Source organism: Meriones unguiculatus, chromosome 8 (genome assembly GCF_030254825.1).
Source record: "Meriones unguiculatus strain TT.TT164.6M chromosome 8, Bangor_MerUng_6.1, whole genome shotgun sequence".
In the NCBI taxonomy this organism is placed as follows: Eukaryota; Metazoa; Chordata; class Mammalia; order Rodentia; family Muridae; genus Meriones; species Meriones unguiculatus.
Window position 1 is genome coordinate 66295019 of NC_083356.1, and position 19124 is coordinate 66314142.

General features: G+C 42.6%; 1 protein-coding gene across 14 annotated transcripts in view; it reads right to left on the bottom strand.

Annotated features, from left to right (window-relative positions):
* Nucleotides 1–19124, bottom strand: part of Pnpla7 (patatin like phospholipase domain containing 7) — a 70703-nt gene that overhangs the window by 19525 nt on the left and 32054 nt on the right. For all 14 annotated transcript variants that reach the window (XR_009593739.1, XR_009593737.1, XR_009593738.1 and 11 more), the window contains 6 exons: nucleotides 18418–18623; nucleotides 15633–15764; nucleotides 14639–14762; nucleotides 12223–12336; nucleotides 9688–9757; nucleotides 1407–1556 (listed from right to left, as the gene is read on the bottom strand). Coding sequence is in view for 11 of the 14 variants with exons in the window: in XM_060389645.1 (XP_060245628.1) it covers nucleotides 1407–1556; nucleotides 9688–9757; nucleotides 12223–12336; nucleotides 14639–14762; nucleotides 15633–15764; nucleotides 18418–18623 (796 nt within the window). In the remaining 3 variants the exon portion in view is untranslated. The remainder of the gene's footprint in view (nucleotides 1–1406; nucleotides 1557–9687; nucleotides 9758–12222; nucleotides 12337–14638; nucleotides 14763–15632; nucleotides 15765–18417; nucleotides 18624–19124) is intronic.

Genomic DNA, 19124 nt, shown 5'->3' on the forward strand with positions numbered 1-19124 from the left:
TATACAGTGAGATGGTCTCAAAAACAAAATAAAACAAAAACAATAATTTTAAACTATATATACTACTACATTATGTTTTTATTTTAAGAATAATTTATAAATAATAGATACTGTGGTATCTTTCAATTTTACAGATCTTTGGTTTGCATTATATAATACTTTATATCAGTGGTTCTTAACCTTTCCAAAGCTATAACCCTTTAATACAATTCCTCATGTTGTAGTGATCCCCAACCATAAAATCACTCTGTTGCTACTTCATAACTATAATTTTGTTACTGTTATGAATCATGATGTCAATATCTGATATGCAGGATATCTGATACATGATCTCCCCCCAAAAAATGTCATGACCCACAGGTTGAGAACCACTTTTTTAATATATATCAATTAAGTCTGTGTAGGTTAGAGAACATATTTGTGCCATAGCTATTCCAATAATAATACCTTGCTTTATGATTATTGGACACACTGACTGCATTTACTATTATACCACTTTATACAGACAATCCTGAAACTTTTACTATAACCTACCAGAGAAAAGGAGTATCTTATAATAGTTTCACTCAAAATTACATAAATACCTTGTAAATAAAATCTTAAGAAAAGCAGAGTATTTTATAAACTTGGAAATTCTCAAGAATTCTCCTAAGTTTTAATTTCATGTTCTTAGATTCCAAAAATGTTAAACATATATTTATCCATATTTATTTATCTATCTATCTATCCATCCATCCATCCATCCATCCATCCATCCATCCACCTATCTATCTATTTGTTGGGGGGTGTGCACATGAGTATCAGATAACTTGTAGGAACTGTTTTTTTCCTCCCACCATGTAGGTAACTGGGTATCAAAATTAAGTCGTCAGGCTTGAAGTAAAGCATCTATAACTGCTGAGCCATCCTGCCAACCCTGGGCTCTAAAATTTAACAGCTTCTTCCTGATGATTACCTCTGGGTTTCATCCTGGGACTAATATACTCCAGCTGCCAACAGAATGGTCTTGTTCTAACCATCCCTCTACTAAATCTACCTAGTACCAACTAAAGCCATCTTCTATCAGGTCAGCAAACTCCATGGCCATCTAATTCAGCACCCACCCCAACAGAGTGCTGGCATACACTCCTAGCAGGCTCACAAACCAAAAACATGGCCATATAATAGAGGGGGATATCTATACAGAGGACCCTAATAATATCTTTGAGGGCCCCCAACTTAAGGATTTCTAGCACATTATACACTATTGTATATTCTATGCCCAAGCAGTCTCAGAGTCTGAATATCCCTCAGTGTGGAGAATTCCCTTAGAGTAGAGCTTCTCCTAGCTCAACCCCAGTATGAGTGCAGCCTGCAGCTCCCAAGGAGCTGATGGCTTTTACCTTTAGGATCTCTGTGAGGCTTACCGATGGCACTGATGGCGTGCTGGAGCTCCAGGGCAAAGGCAGTGAGGGGCACATCCTCAGACACGGGCATTGCTGCCACTGTGGACAAGTTGCCAGGTGGGTTCCCCATGTCCCATTTGCTGCTTGCTGTATAAAGTCCAAGTTGGTGACCTGGAGGCACAGAACCAGGAATCAACTTGGAAGGCTGAGCCACCAGCAAAAGCTTCCATGGTTCAGATGATGCAGGGTGCCACCCAGTAGAACCAGGATCTGTTTTCAGTCTCACAGACTAAAGTAGGCCCTGGATCAACAGCAAAACTGATGTTGACACTTAAAATTTATCTTGACCCTCCAGAGCTTGGGAATTCAAGGAGCAAGAAAATCTGAGAAACATTCTGGCAGATGTGAGCACACCCACCACCCACTCCCACCCAAGCCTCACTATATAGCCTAGGCTGGCTTCAGATCCACCCGTCTTAATGGTATACATACTACCATGCCCAGAGGACTTATTGCTTTTCATAGTTTTTGGCTTTGTCTTTTAATCTAGAAATGGTAAGCTCAGAAAAGAACAAACACACTTTTATCATCTCTTATCTACATGGGGTTTTCAGACCCAAAGAAATCAGAGACTAAATAAGGAAGGTCATTCTGGGGCAGAGGCAGGATTGTCCTGGGATGACACCAGAAAGAATGCTTGTAGGAGAAACCAAAGTAGGCAGAGCCTCCCTGAGGTATGATACCCAAGGGTTCCCTACTGCCTCACCTAGACACTCAGAGAGCCTAGACCTCCTCCCAGGGCCCTACTAAGTATAAGACCCAGGACATTTTTATTTTTGCTATCCTTTAGAGAAGATCCTGGTACAAGTTCTCTAATATAAAATTCCCCTCTTGGAGTATATCCTTCCTGCTTCCATGAAGGCAGCTAAGCACATCCCAGGATACCTGGTAGACATGTACCCACTTAACCGGAAGGTTTCCTGTGGCACTGTCCCTGGCCACTGGTAGTCCCCCTCCTCTACAATGTCCCTCTCACCCCCGACCTTCCATTTTACCCTGACACAAACAGACCCATCTTCAGGCCTGAGCCTCCTGTCTCCTTTAAGGGCATTTTCCAAATGCCTGGTTCCTTCTCTGCTCCTCACCCCAGGAACAGCTTTCAGAAACTATCAGCTGCATAATTCCAAATGGTTGGACATGTGTTTGCACAGACTGACTTAGAAGTCAGTTGCAGAGGTACAGGTGGAACTCCATGGCTATGTGGAGCCCCATTCAGTGTTCTGTAGGCAGAGAGCCAGGAATCATCTTGTGACACTGGGCCACTGCCAAGACAGCCATGTTTCCAGACAACAAGATAGTAAGAGAAAGAGTTTAGGAAGGGTTTATCATTCCAAGCAAATCTAAGAGAAGGAAGCGCCTAAGAGATGAGGAGCCACACTCAGGCTGAGACAAGCAGAAACAAGTCTGCTTGTTTATTTATTATTTATTTATTCCTTTATGGTTTTTTTTTTTTTTTGAGACAGGGTTTCTCTGTGTAGCCTTGGCTGTCCTAGACTCACTCTGTAGACCAGGCTGACCTCGAACTCACAGAGATCCACCTGCCTCTTCCTCCCTGAGTGCTGGGATTACAGGTGTGTGCCATTGCACCCGGCTCTAAGTCTGCATTCTTAAGAGGATACATGTGCCTCACATACACACTATATGCACACAATACATATGTAATAAACACATCTTCCTATACCATACCTATACCACATATATACCACACACTTCACAGATATCTCACATGCATCAAATATATGTACATACACATAAAACACATATACATACCTCTAGACACCATGCATATACCACACATTACTCATGACTTACATATACCGTATGTGTACCCACCTACACACAATACAAAAATGTTCACTACAGTATTGTTTAAAAGGGTTGAGAACGCCAGGAATAGTGGTACACACCTTTAGTCACAAAACTTGGGAGGCTGAGACAGGAGGATCTTGTGGGTTTGAGGCCAGCCTGATCTACATGATGAGCTCCAGGCTAGCCATGAATACATGATACCCTATCTCAAATAGCAAAACACAACAACAGCAACAACAAAAACAAAAAAATAAGCCGAGCAGTAGTGGTACACATCTTTAATCTCAGCACTTGGGAGGCAGAGGCAGGTGGATTTTTGAGTTCTAGGCCAGCTTGGTCTATAGAGTGAGTTCCAGGAAAGCTAGGACTACACAGAGAAACCCTCTCCTCCATTGTTGGTAGGAGTAGAAACCTGTACAGCTACTTTGAAAATCAATATAGTAGTTTTCCAGAAAACTGGGAATCGGTCTACCTTAAGACCCAGCTAGCTATACTATTTCTGGGTATATACCATCATACCACAAGAACACTTGTTCATAGCAGCTTTATTCATAATGGCTAGAAACTGGAAACAACCTAGATGTCCCTCAACCAAAGAATAGATAAAGAGAATGTGGCACATTTACCCAATGGAGTATTACTCAGCTGTTAAAAGAACAAAACATGAAAATTTTTGTTTGCAGGTAAACGGATGTAACTAGAAAAAAAAATTATCCTGAATGAAGTAACCCAGAACAAGAAAGACAAATGTAGTTATGTATGTATTCACTTATAAGTGGATAGAAACACATAGTAAAGGATACCCATGCTATAATCCACAGACCCAGAGAAGCTAAGTAACAAGGAGATCTCAAGCAGGGACAATATACATCTGCCTGGGAAGGAGAAATTAAGACAATGAGGGTAGATGGGTAGGGGGTGCAGGAAGGGGGGGGTCAGATGGAGGGAGAATGGAAGGAAAGAGCACTGAGAGAGACAACTTGAACTGGGGGCATCTCCAGGATGAGGTAGAAACCTAATAGAGTAGAAACTCCCAGGAACTCTACAAGGGTGACCCTAACTCAGACTCCTAGCAATAGGGGATATGCAGCCATCTCCTGCAAGCAGGCAAGACTTCCAGTGGAGCTACTGGGATACCAACCCACTTTACCAGCAAGAAACTTAAAATATGTCTTGCCTACAGGAAACTGTATGAGTAGCCAATCAATAAGTGGTTTAGCTTGAGCCCCATACCAGAAGAAATATCCTACCATTGACACTGCCAGGGGAGTGTCAGCACCCAGAGGCTGGATAGTCCAGAGACCGAGGATAGAAAACGAGTCCTAACGATATTCTGCTGTACTCACAGATTAGTGCCTAACCCAACTGTCATCAAAGAGATTTCACCCAGCAACTGATGGAAACAGATGCAGAGAGCCACAGCCAAACATTAGGCAGAGCTTGGAGAATCCTGCAGAAGAGGGGGAGGAAGGACTGTAGGAGCTACAGTTTCTTTCTTATGTTTCACCATAAGAAACACACAGACTTAATAAACCTGGGCTCATAGGAGCTTACTAAGACTGAACCGACAACCAGGGAGCCAACATGGGTCTGACCTAGGCCCTCTGCATAAATGTTTCAATTGTGTAGCTTAGTCTTCTTGTGGGACTCATAACAGTGGTAGTAAGGGCTGTCTACTTTTGGGATCCTTTTCCTCATACTAGTTGTTGTGTCCAGCCTTAAAAGGGAGGTACCTACTCTTACTGCAACTTGATATGCCATGTTTGGTTGAAATCCATGGGAGGCCTGCCCTTTTCTGAAGAGAAACAAAGGAAGAATGGATGGAGGGAGGGTGGAAGAAGAGGGGGAGAAAAACTCTGGTAGAGATAGAAATTAAATTAATAGTTAATTAAAAGGAACAACAACAAAAACCCAAACAACAAAACAAAAACAAAAATAGAGCTGAAGAGAGATGTTTGGTAGTGAGGAAAACAGCTAAATGAATTGTTGACTTTGATTTTTTAACAAACCTACTTTATTGGGGTTATTAACACTTCTACCTCTCTTCCCACTCCCCTCCCCCCACCACCGGGTGAAGTTCTCTCTGCTACTTCCTGCTGTGTAGGGTCAAAGGATTCTTTTGGGGGCAATACCAGTCATCAGTCCTCCAGAAATCGTAAGTCCAGGTAACCAGTAAATCAGCAAAGAGCAAATGCAGCAGTAGGATGAACCAGGCGCAAGCAGTCCTCCTCCAAGCAGCTGCGCCTTCTTCCTCTGAGCTGTCATATTTATACCCCTTAAAGTCCTCAGAAATCAATTAATTCCACTTGGCAAAGACCACACTCCACACTTAAAAGGTGTGGACAAACTAAAATCCCCAACTTGGAATTTTAACAAAAACATGTTTACATATCATAAACCAAGACGTCCACAGCAATGAATGATCCTCTTAGCTATCCAAAAATAAAACACATCTTTAAGCTTAGTGATGGTGGCACACCCAGCCTGGTCTATAAAGTGAGTTTTAAGATAGCCAGGGCTACACAGAGAAACCCTGTCTCAAAAAAGAAAACAAAAACAAAAAGTATATCTTCATATACTAGTGAGAAAAGCTACTGAATAAAGTAGCTATTGTTAATTTATAAAAACAATTCCATTATTAAATAAACACCTCAAACCTTCCAAAATACCTGCATCTTTAAATAAAAACACTGATGAACAGACACAGCCTGCCCAGCATGGTCCAGACATTCACTGTGGATTGGGCAACTGGTCTTCTCTGACTAGCTCCCTCAGTCCCCGCTGCCTGGCACCACTCCCTGCTCACTCACACCGCAGTCCCAAGAGGTAGCTCTGGGAATGTAGCACACAGCCTCTCCTGGCTCTGGTCAGAAAGCCTGCAATGGGCCCTCTTTGCTTCCTCATTCTCCAGAGTCTCCAAAGAGGAACAGAACAAAGGATGGTACAGAGCAAGCATACCTGCTCAAGGAAACACAGGCTGACCAAACTACTAGAACCCTGGCAACAGAGTTAACATTTAAAAATCACAGTCCGCACAAGTAGGGCAGAACTTGAGCTGTGAATACAAACACACTGACAGCCACAGAAGATTTAAATGGGAATATAATATTCAAATATATATATACTTATTTAATACAATATATACATTGAAAACTTTGGTATGCAGTGAATTACCATGTACACCAACAGCAGGCAATCTTTTTGTTTGTTTGTTTGTTTTGAGACAGGAATATTTTGAGACAGAGAACATTTGGAATAGTTTCTCTGTGTATCCCTGGCTGTCTTGGAACTCCCGTAGTAGACCAGGCTGGCCTCAGGCTCAGAGGTTTACTTGCTTCTGCCTCCTGAGTGCTGGGATTAAAGGCACGAGCTCCTAGAACAAGGAATCTTAATTTGAATGAGAAGAGTCAGTCGGCAGACAATAGTATATAAGTTGGAGCTATTTGCTAGGAACAATGAAATGAAATACAACCAGTAACAGCCAGTAATCATGAAATCATGAACATTTCTGAAACAAACAGAAAACCTTAGCAAAATAAAACAAAGCAAAAGACAAATACAACAACAAATGAAAATGTCTCTGAGGGCCAGGAATGATGGTGGCATAAATTTGTAATCCCAGCAGAGGAATATGACACTAAAGAGAGAGACTAGAACAGGAGGTGGCAAGTTCTAGGTCAGTCTGGGCTATATAATTAGTCACAGGCCAGCCTAGGATACACAGCAAGATCCTGTCTCAAAATAATAATAACAACTAAAGAAATTTTTTTTTAAAAAAAAACCACTTTGTATAGGTGAAATAGGAGAATCAAGGTGACAGGAAAGGGCAAGTAATATTGAGGACAGCAACAATTCTATTTGAACATCATAGAGACAAAAAAGATAAAAGAGGGAACAGTGCCCCAGATACCTTTGGGACAAAGGCCCAGCATTTATGACATTTTGTTTTCAGAAGAAAAGAAAGAATACAAGGTTAAAAGAAGATGTAAAGAAATAAAGGCAAACAATTTCTCAAATTTACTAAAAGATATAAATCTACAGAATAAAGCAAAACTAACCTCAAAAGGCGTAAATGCAAAGATTTTCACATTTCCAAAAAGTAAAGATGAGAACAATTTAAAGGCAAGTTGAGCGTCATGTAACTGAAATCACTAAGGCCAGAGTGTTTTGGAGTTCTGGCTTTTTCAGATTTGGGAATATTTCCATACTGCTGGTTCAACATTCCTAAACTGAAAGTGGCAAATACCCCTAAATTCAGAACTTCTGAATGTTGACATGACACTTAAAAAGTTTTTGGATTTTGGATTGCAGATTTTTGAAAGCAAACGTTTAGTTCTCAAGGCATGCAAAAGTAATGGTTAAAACACATCTCAAAGTCTGGTGAGATAGCTCAGTGGTAAAGAGCACTGACTGCTATTTCAGAAGAACCAGGTTCAGTTATTAGCACCCATATGGTGGCTCAAAACTGTCTGTAACACCCTCTTCTGGCCTGCAAGGTCACTGCATGCAGTAATGCACAGACATATGCAGACAAAACACACAGATATATAAAATAAAAATAAATAAATCTTAAGAATTCAAACAACAACAACAACAACAAAAAAAAAACCCACAACACATCAAGAGGTCCCACAACAACGTGATATAAACAGTAGATGCTAAGGTACTCATTCCACTTAAAATAAAAATTATTGCTATTAATAGATAAGAATAAAATACTGTAGTTTCCAGAGTGACCACAGAAACCATCCAACAAAGAAAGTGTGGAAATCAGAACTAATAAAAATAGAACTAATAAAAATGTGTAAGTAGGCTGGGCAGTGCTGGTGCACTCCTTTAATCCCAGCACACAGGAGGCACAGGCAGGTGGATCTTCTTGAGTTCAAGGCCAGCTTGGTTTACAAAATGAGTTAACGATAGCCAGGGCTACACAGAGAAACCCTGTCTTAAAACAAAACAAGGTTAAGTAACCAAAAATAAAAATAATATTGGAAGAAAATAAAAAAATAAGATAGTAGACATAAATCCTAACAGAGTAGTTATGTTATATATAAGTGGTCTAAATAGTTAAAGTAAAAGATAAAGACTGCCAGAAGAGTTCATTACCAACATAGCCTCACTATGTTTTCCTTTAAGAAACTTATTTCAAACGTAACTGTCAGACAGGCTGAAAGCAAAGTAAAAAAGCAATAGTATGTATTGAACAGTATGAGTCTCTCCTAAAATTCAAGTCTACTCAGAACTTCAGAATATGATATCATATGGAAATAGACCTTTACAAATTGATGACGTTAAGATTAATTCATTCTGGATCACAGCTTCTCATTGCTGTGTGCAAACTGCCAGCACAGACAGTTAGCTTAATATAGTACACAAAGTTAGCCAGGCACGGTGCAACCTGTGATCCCAGCACTCAAGGAGGCAGAGGCAGGTGGATCTCTGTGAGTTCAAGGCCAGCCTGGTCTACAAAGAAAGTCCAGGATAGCCCAAGGATACATAGAGAAGCCTTGTCTCAAAAACCCAAAACAACAAGAAACCCATAATACTTAAAATATCAGATGTGACTCAAATCCAGGCATACTCAGAGTAAATAGTTAAATAGCAGCATGTTTACCCATGAATTTGTCTTTTCAACAAACATTCAGTACTGTACACCAGTCTCAGTTGTAAAAACAGATATAAAGCTGTATCAGTAGAGGGACAGGCCAAAAATGAGCTAGCCTGGGAGAACTAGTGAAAAATAAAATAAAAGATGAGCAGACTAGGTGAGGAGAACTAGAGGTGTGTACAAAAATGAATACTGGTAACCTAGGCAGGGAACGTGGAGGTGGAGGCAGGAGAGAGCCATGGGCATAGTGTACACAGAACAGTAAAGAGCCAAAGCATAACATCAGAGCTCTCATATATCTGCGATTCAGGGAGAGAAGACAGCCCTGGAACACAGAGTGACCAGCAGCTCCAAAGTTATGGATACTCTGAGAGCTAGAAGAGAACAAACCTTCTGGGTAGAGTTTTAGTTCCTGATACCCTACAGTTATTTCATCATCTTCTTATACTTGGCACATGACACACCACAGTAGCCTCAAACTGCACCACTCCTCCAGTGGCTTCATCCTCTATTTCCTTTTACTAGTAAGTCTGCAAGAACCAAAGGTAGATCTGTCACATTTCTTTTCACAAATAGTTGCGCTTTCCTATGTACTGCCTCTGTGGAGACCTATCTTGACATCTATACTGGCACTGTCAAAATCTAAGTCCTCCTTACTCAGAGTTGTGTTTGGTGGGAGTTACTGGATGTTTTCAAGAGTCCTGCAGCTATCCCACAATGCTCCAGTGGTCTGCTCTAGCCTCTTTGCTTCCTTCTTCTACCTCTGCCTGGGGAAGGATGCGGCAGTGGGATGAGGAAGAGCTCCAAAATAGGGCTGAGACCCACCTGTTGCAGACCCCTGCTGGAGGCTGCCTAAGATCTTCTCACCCAAGAGATGAATCAGTCGGGTTACAACCTTGGGGTAGAAAAAGAAGGAAAATTCTGGGAACTGAAATGTCATAATGATGTTAAACAGCACACTAGTTTTCCTTTTTCAAAACTGTCAGTGACTAGAAATCAATAGAGCTATAGATGACCAGATGAGACAGTGCTAATTGCCAACATGACAAATACAGGAGTTATCTGAGAGATGAGCCCTAGACATGCCTATTGGGGTAGTCTTGATTGGGAAAAGTGAGATGAGCAATACCATGTGTGCATTCATTGCTCCCTGTTCTTGATTATGAATATGACAAATGTTTCCTCTTGCTCCTGTCACTGTGGTTTCCCTATTATGAGGGTCAGTAATATGGGACTGTGAGCAAAATGAAACATTTGCCTTTGAGTTTCTTTTGTCAGGGTATTTTATCACAATAAAAGAAAAAGAAATGAAGCCACCAGGAAAAAGGAGCTTGACTCTGTTGGCATAGGGTGGTTGCTCAGTCCAGGGGTGACAGCAAAGAAATGGAAACATGAAAGGTGCAAAAAGTGCACTCTGTAACCTTGAGCTCCAGGGTCTCACATTCATTCTAGGTAGCAAATGACCAAAGGAAGCCATCTATGACCCCCAGACACAGCAAAGGCTACCTGAGAGTAGAGTTCATCTCAGACAGGGGCACCTGGCTTTGCTTGACATCAATTAGGTGTCACCAGTGCCACTTCCAGCAAGCTAAATTAGGGATGCTTTTTTACCCCAGGATGGTGGGGTAATAGATAACAGAAGATCTGAATGAAACTGTTCTAATTTTTATATATAAGAAAAAAATAGTCTGAGTAGAGAAGTAAGGCAGAAAGCATGATGTTTCCAGATAAGGCTTATCTTAAATGGGCTACTGTGACAGAAGATTTGAAACACGTACAAGGCAGAAAGAAAAGAATACAGAAAATTCCACTGTCCCTTCACCCACCTCAGGAGTCCTATTTCATAAACAACCCTTTGGGAGTACTCACAGAATCTTATTATAAATGTATGAATGTTTCTCTTTAGAGGCTAAGAGCCAAAATAAACAAACACACACCTATAATAGCAAAGCATGATAATGTACACTTTTCATACCAGCAGTGGGAGGCTGAGAGATGAGGAAGTTTGAGGTCTACCTGGACCACAAAATAAGTTCAAGGCCAGCCTGGAAACTTAGCAACACCCTGTCTCAAAATAGAACTTAACAAGAGCTGGAGATGTAGTTGAGTGGTATAGTGCTTGCAGAGTATATACAAGGCCCTGACAAATAAACAAATTAATGAAACTGCAACATTTAAAAACAAACAAATTCAAAGTGAGACTAATCTTTTTTGAGACAGGGAGTTCAGCAGCCTTTTAAACCCAACAGTCCCAAAACAGAAATCATGCCAACACTCACCAGCTGGAGAACAGACAGATGGACTGAGGTGCACAGTGGGATACTGCTAGACCATTCACAAAAGAACACATTTTGTACTAGTTCATTCATGTACAATTACAAGCATGAAGGCCCTGGGTTTCATTCTTAATAACACACACACACACAAAAAAAAAAAAAAAGAAGGAAAAAAGAAGAAAGAAAAGGAGAGAAAGGGAGGGAGGGAGGGAGAGTGAGAGAGAAGGAAGAAGAGGAGCAAAGCTGGAAAAGAAAGAAAATAGACACTGGAAAGCAGTTTTGAGAATAAGGACAGGATGCTGAGTAGGAAAACCATCTTGGGTTCACTGGGGTTTTCCTTTCTCTCTTGTGATAATCTTGTCACTCACAGGGAAGGAGGACAACCAGAAAAGGTAGCTGACCAACAGCTCAGAAATGCAGCCTAAGTACTCCTCTTCTACCAACCCCCACCTGCTACCAAAGCTCTCTTCAAGTTGCTGTCCTGAGCTTTAGACATGGTGTAGCAACCTCCTCCTATATAAAAAGCCTTCCGTCTTACAGGGATGCTCCTTCAGACACAGCATATTCTAAAGCAGTTCCTTAGACTCAGAAAGTAAACTCCCCAAACCTACCACATATACAAGGCTTCTTCCACACAAAAGTGTTATATAAGCAGTAGGGTCTGCTGAAAGACACTCTCAGACCAACTGGGCTGTCTGACAACTATGCGGAAAAGACATTATCCAACCTTTCTGAACCCATGCTGGGGTTCACTTTGGTGTGCAGCTGTCTTTGGGTCATGTCTACACCTGTAAGTAACCCCTCACCATATTCCTTTAAGAAATCCCAACGAAAATCACTGCGTTGTCAAGTTGCAATTTGGTTGTCTGTCATCAGTTCCTTATCTGAAAGAATTTTGTTTTTGCTCATGTTTCCCCAGGAACAGTGTCATACAAAAATGAGTAAAAGAGTCCCTGTCTGAGGGCATGACCTAATGTGTTACTTTTACAAGTTCCCACCCGCTTGTTCCATAGTGTGCCTATACACACTTGAGTAAATGCTCACCTGGGTCAGAAGTGTAGTTAGAACTCCTGTGTGCTCTCACCTGTGGGTATCTGCGCTTGATGGATGTCAGAGCTCCTGCTGGCAGCTTGGCCAGTTCTGAGTCTCGGACGGCATGCACCGTGGTTGCTCTGGCCTGGTGGGTTAGTGTCTCCACCTAAGGAAAAAGAGCCAGACTCTGGGGTCTCACATATCAGCCAATGTTCCAGGAGGGCCAGGCTGACCACACCTGGAGTCTAGCCAAGTTTTGTGCAGGTCGGGTGTATCCTGGCTGTCTTAAGAGTTTCTATCGCAGTGATAAAATATAATGACCATAAGCAGCTGGGGAGGGAAGGGCTTATTGCATCTTATACTTTTGGGTAACAATCCACCACACAGGAAGTCAGGGCAGGGACTCAAGCAGAGCTAAAACCTGGAGGCAGAACTAAAGCAGAGGCTGTGCAGAAATGTTATTTGGTTTGCTCCTCTTGGCTTGCTCAGCCTGCTTTCTTAAACCACCCACAGTGAAATGAGCCCTTCTACACCAATCATCAATCAAGAAAATTCCTCACAATGTGGTGGGAGAATTTTCTCAGTTGAGGTTCCATCTTCTAGAAGATGACTCTAGCTTGTATCAAGTTGACATAAAAAAGGCCAGCACAGCAGCCTACAGGAGCTGTGTGCAAGAGGAGGAGCAAAATGACCTAACCAAGTCTTAACACTGTATGAAGCTGGTAGACTCTCACATGTAACTGCTTTTCAAACTCCTGGGACGTTCTAGAAGCCACAGGCACCCCCAGTAACCCTGATAGTCCTCAGACACAGGCAAGGGCTATCTCAGGGAACTCTGAACACTCCTTCAGATAGAAATGCCTCTAAAGAAGACACATGATCCTCTAGGGGCCACATTGGCGGTATCCTGCCGAGCCTACAGGCACACGTCAGGAGCCATTCTGTTAAAGGAGCTCACTAGGCAGGTGGGCCTTCTTGCCCTTTCCTCCACAAGTTGCTTTTGATCAGGGTAATTTACTACAGCAATAGAAATTAACTGAGACATGGGACTATAAAATGAGACATTGTCTCAAAGAAGAGCCAGGGTAAGGTGGGGCCAGCGAGGTGGAGGGTGAGGTGGTAGGTGGCACACTAAGCAGGATATGGTGTGGTTAAAACAGCTAACCAGAAGATATTAAAGAATATAGGCTTTTAGGGAATTTTTGCTTATAAAGTACAGTTACTTTTTAAAAAAATACTTGTGCTTTGGGTAGAGAAATGTCTCGATGGTTTAAGAGCACTAGGCTGCAACATGAGTTCCAGGACAGCCAAGGATAGATAGTAAAACACTGTCAAGAAAGAAAGAGACAAAGAGAGAAAGCAAGAAAGAGAGAAAGCAAGAAAGAAAGAGAGAGAGAGAGAGAGAAGAGAGAGAGAGAGAAAGAAAGAAAGAAAGAAAGAAAGAAAGAAAGAAAGAAAGAAAGAAAGAAAGAAAGAGAAAAGAACAGAAAAAAACAAGGTGAGTGGTGATAGCACTCCGGTAGGCAAAGACAAGTGGATCTCTCTGAGTTTGAGGCCAGTGTGGTATACAGAGTGATTTCTAGGACAGACAGGGCTACACAGAGAAACCCTGTCTCAGAAAAACAAACAAAACAAAAGAGCACTGGCTGCTCTTCCAAAGGATCTAGGTTTAATTCCCAGCACCCACAAAATGGTTCACAATTATCTATTTAACTCCATGTCTAGGAGATTTGATGTCCTCTTTTTAAGATATCTTTCTTTCTTTTTTTTTTTTTTTAACTCTAACCCAGGCTGGCCTAGAATTCACCAAGGCACCTGCCTTAACACTCTGAGTGCTGGTATTAAGGGCATATGCCAGCACTGTAACCTCTGATGCTCTCTTCTGGCCAATCTGGTCACCTGGCACACACATACTTGCAGGCAAAATACTCATGCATGTTAAAATATACATATTTCATGTAAGTTACTACTTTAGAAGCCTATAATCCAAATTCAGGAAGCCATGGCAAAAGGATCACCAAAATTCCAAGGCCAGCTCAAGTCCATGGTAAATTCCAAGCTTGCATGCACTAAAATAAGACTCTGTCTCAAGGAAAAAACAAACAAACAAAACAAAAGAAAAACAGCAGGAAGCTGGTCAGTAACAGCTCAGGACAGAGAAATCTGCCTATGTAGGCAGTACTGGGAAGCTAGGGGAAACTGCTAGTTACCCTCAGTCAAGTCTTTTGGATACTATCCAAAAGGGCTTCAGCACTGACTGGGTGCAAATAAGCAGCCAGAAACTAGGAACCAGAATCTTGGATCTCCCAGAAGGTTAAGACAGAGTCCCAGACAAAGGGCAGGGCCAGCAGGGAGGATAGGGGTAGTCATCTTCCTTCAGGTCATTCAGGCTTCCTCCTCCTCCTCTTCAGGTAGCCAGAGGCAGCTCCAGAGCGTCATGAAGGGAAAAGAAGGTAGCTGGCACCTACCACACCAACAAGGTCTCCTCGGCCATATTCCCCTGCCAGGCGTTTTTTCCCATCATCCTTCCGGATCACAGAGCGCAGCCGGCCACTGAGGACGATGTATGTGCAGTCAGACTTGTCCCCTTGCCTGCAGAGACACAAAAGTGCTCAGCTCAGCAGCCTAAGTTGCTTACAGCACCAGCAGGATGGAGACCCCAGGATGCAACAAATTATAAGAATATAGACTTCTTGGTAATTTTTTGGTTTGTAAAATACAGTTACTTGTCAGGTATGGTGGCACGCCATCTAATCCATGTACTCAGGAGACAGAGGCACATGAATCTCTATGAGTTAGAGCCTAGCCTGGTCTACATAGTGAATTCCTGGCCAGGCTACAAAGCAGTAAGTAGATCTCACATAAGTAAGTAAATAAATAATATAAAGTACAACTACTTTTCACTTTAAAATATATGTGCTAACACATATAAGTTTACTAATACTTCAAATAAATATTTTGACTTATTCTTAGCTTAAATTTTAAGCATCATAAAAACTGACAGCTGTAATCCAGTTCTGTCTATGACCTAAGCCAAGGTGAGGCCAGCAAAGGCAGTCCAGCCAGGGTCAGAGGAAAATACTGAGAACAGTTAGCACAGCAGTACCTTACAAAAGCTACTTCAAAGAGCTCTCAGGCCTTTTGATAGGATGATATGGGTTTATGTGCATGCACATGGCAAGATGTCTGTTCAAAATACATTTGTGTCTGTATCTATTCATAGAACCAAGGATGATGTCAAAGAATGTTTCCATGGGTGCTAGGGGTGGAGAAGTGAATATGGAAACTCATCCTCTTCATTGTACATCCTTCAAGGTATGGAGCCTGGTCTATCAACAAAACCACTATATACCAATACAGAAGCCCATTGATGCAGACACCTGCAGGCCTCTGTACACTGCACACCTCTTTATGCTGTCTACCTGTGGGTTTCTCTGTACACTATACATCTGTGAGCCTCACCTGTATATGGCACGTCCAGCCTCTATTTCCATCCAGTCTAGAGCAAAATCAATCTGCCGAACAAAGGATGACATCCTCTTCACAACTGTGTGTGCCACACCCAGGACAATATCTGGCCGTTCCCTCATGATCCTGTCATGCAATATCAAGTCATTTCCATTTCCATACGGTCTCCTTTTGCCCCCCCCCCATCTTAAGTCTTATCCTACTAGGTTCTTCTCACACAATGTCATAGCATTTGAGAGCAGACAGAACCTTCAACCCCTCTGAACACAGAAGGACTCTTTGAGGAAAGAAAACACTGATTTTAGGCAGCCTTCTACTCGCAGCTGCACAGGAACCATGGATTTGGGGAAAATAGAAGACCACCCACAGGACTGTCCACTCCATGAAGGTCCTAAGCTCTAGGTTTTAGCAGCAGAGTTCCACCCACCACATAATGAGTACAGACAGCAAGTACATGAGGCTTACAATGCTAGAAAAGTTGCCTCAAGGGCAACTACTAACATAGAGGGCATGGAGTCTATCCTGGGTGGGTAAAAAGTGCCTAAGGTTCTGACCCAAGAATATTGCCATCTCTCTACTGACTGTATGGACAAAATGGGAAGGCAGGCAAACAGCAAGGATATCATGACAGCCCCAGAACTGGGAGCTATGCAGCTCGTGGGCTATTTATAGACATAAGGCAAGAAAGAACCAGGGCTGATGGACTCCAGTTCTTGGCCAAGTAACAGGAGATGGAGCTGCCAGTCTACAAGAAACAGGAAAACAGATCGCTGCCTCATGCATTAGATAATGCTCCCGTTATGTAATGTCTCTTCACCATCCCAGGGCAGTAAGATGGTGACAGCGTCAGAAAAGCTAACTGGATATAATTTTATCTACAAGATTGGATGAGAGTTCCCTTGACATGTGCTGGACCCTATCCACAGAGTGAGAAATACCTGATTAGGAGTTTTTATGCACATACAACCATATACATGCAAACAAGGACATTCAAAGTTATGTACATACAGAGAACAGTACACACAAAGATACATATGGACAAGGACACATGTAACACAGACACACATAGACAAAAACACATAAACAAGGTCACATAAATAAAAAACATTAATAGGTCCCAAATCAGACATGTATATATACAAACAAGGATATCCATATGTGCATATACATAGACCTGGACATAGACAAGGATATGTAGACACATACATACATACAAAAAAGGCTCAGAGAAACAAATAAGGACACAGAGAGAATCACCAACAGGCAAACATAGGCAGTAACATATGGACACACTCAAACATATGGACAAGGACGTGTACTGACCACACACAGGCATCCTACACAGACTTGTAGAATCACAGACACATGCATGGGCAAGGAAGGATCAGGTTATGCCAAGGTCAAACGTGCAAAGAGAAAGAAAAAAGGCTGTGGGGTCCTGACAACCACAGTTTATTCATCCTCCTGACTATCCTTCTGAGCTTTCTTCCTGTGGTACAGATGGATGGGGCAGGGGCAGGGACAGGGGACAGCAGACGGACAGCATGTTCTGTAGCTCTGAGAAGATCCATGTGGCTCAAGAGGAAGGTGAACTCAGCTTCATCCTGGGGCCCCTGGCTAGCAGAGGGACCTAGGCACTGCTTTCTTTGGTTATGTCTCCCATTTGTAAAACGAGGTCCTCACCCTCAGCATACTGAAAGTACCAGAGGACAGCATCAGGGTACCAGGCCAGAGGCATTCAGGCAAGTCCTAGGAGAGGGATGCTACATCTGGAGAAAGCCTTCCCTTCCCTGCCCCTACTACTGTTTTGAAAGCACCTTGGTTGAAACATGGTTTTTAAGCTGCTGTGCTTCCACTACCTTCTGGCCCCAGACCTAGCTTTCCTGTCTGAGCATCTACCCAACTTTCAGGCAGGAGAGCTACAAGGTCATAACAGACATCAGGGATGGATGAAGAGGCCTTTCAGCAATATGGATAGAGAGATGGATGCTGACTAACACAGATGAATGTGAGGGGAGGCAGGTCAACAGAAAAAATGATGGACCAACCTCCTCTCCCCCCCAGTGAACAACAAATTAAGATAATTTTTAATCTTGTACTCTGGGACTCACAGCAACAAGCAGGAAAGCTAGCAAGGGATACAGCCTGTGGCCTCTGAAGGACACATTTGGTGGATATCCAGGCAGATACAAGTTTCTGGTTCCATGTCTAATAACAATCTATACTGAATGGTGGTAACACAAGCCTTTAATCCTAGTACTTGGGAGGCAGGGGCAGGCAGATCTTTGAGTTTGAGGCCAGCTCATCTACAGAGTGAGTTCCAGTACAGCCAGGGCTAAACAGAGAAACCTTGTCTCGAGAAACAACAACACCAAACAACTATACTGATTTAAGGAGGGAGAGTGAGCAGGACACTCCTGCCTTTCCACCCAGACCTGGTCTACTGTGAACAGGCAGATGGGCAATTAGCCAGACTCTGTTTCCAGCTCTATCGCCTAATGTATGTGGCCACAGAATGTACTGGCAGAGATATGACTGGGCCAGAGTCACATCAATAGAGAAAGCAGCTCATGCCAGTTACTACAAGCCATGTGGAGGCTTTCAGAATGCATGACTGAGCCTGTGTATGGGTACCAATGTATGACACCTAAAGAACAGGTGAGGCCAGCAGTAGGCCTCAGGGACAAAGGACCCAGGAGACAGGTAAGCAGGACTGAGAGGAGCACAGGAAGTGTCTCCAGCATTCAGAACAGTTCAGGAAGGGGAAAAGGTGACTCACTCATAGAAGTGGGCCTTAGAGATGGACAGAAAGCTGCAGTCTCTGTTGGCTCTGATGGTGAACATGAGAGGCTCTCCAGTAAGCACTGCCAGCTGGCCCACCATTTCCCCCGGATGTGTGAGGAACAAGCATGTATCCTCCAAGCTGTCGATCTTTTGCTGGTATACATGTAGCAGTCCCGAGACCACAAACAAGATGTTGACATCCTGATAAAAACGGAGAAGGCTACCTTCAGGAAGATACATGTGTGATAGTGTCGCAGTATGCCCCAGGGGCCCAGAACCCAGGGAAGTTTACTGAGCCCCACAGAATCACATCTGGTACAAACAGCTGGTTCTTTGCCTATTCTAGGTTATATATAACATAGCCTTGGCCACATGTTTCCACTGAGGATACTGTCGCAGTCCTACAGTTAAACAATGCCTATGATTTGTTTTATTTATCAACTACTTTTTCAGTCTCAGATACACATACCTTCCCTCCTCACATGCCCTTTTACTGCTCTACATAAATGTCAGCCCATTTTCCTACAGAAGTGAGGGGGCAGCCCATCCCTTTGACACTCTATAGCTACCCCTTAAGAGTCAAATATCCACGTTAACATGCAAGGCCAAATCCCAACCTTTTTGTATCTATTATGGGACTCTGCAAATCTTCTCACCTCAACCCCTTAAATCCTAGAAAAGGAGCCAGAATAGTAGTCACAA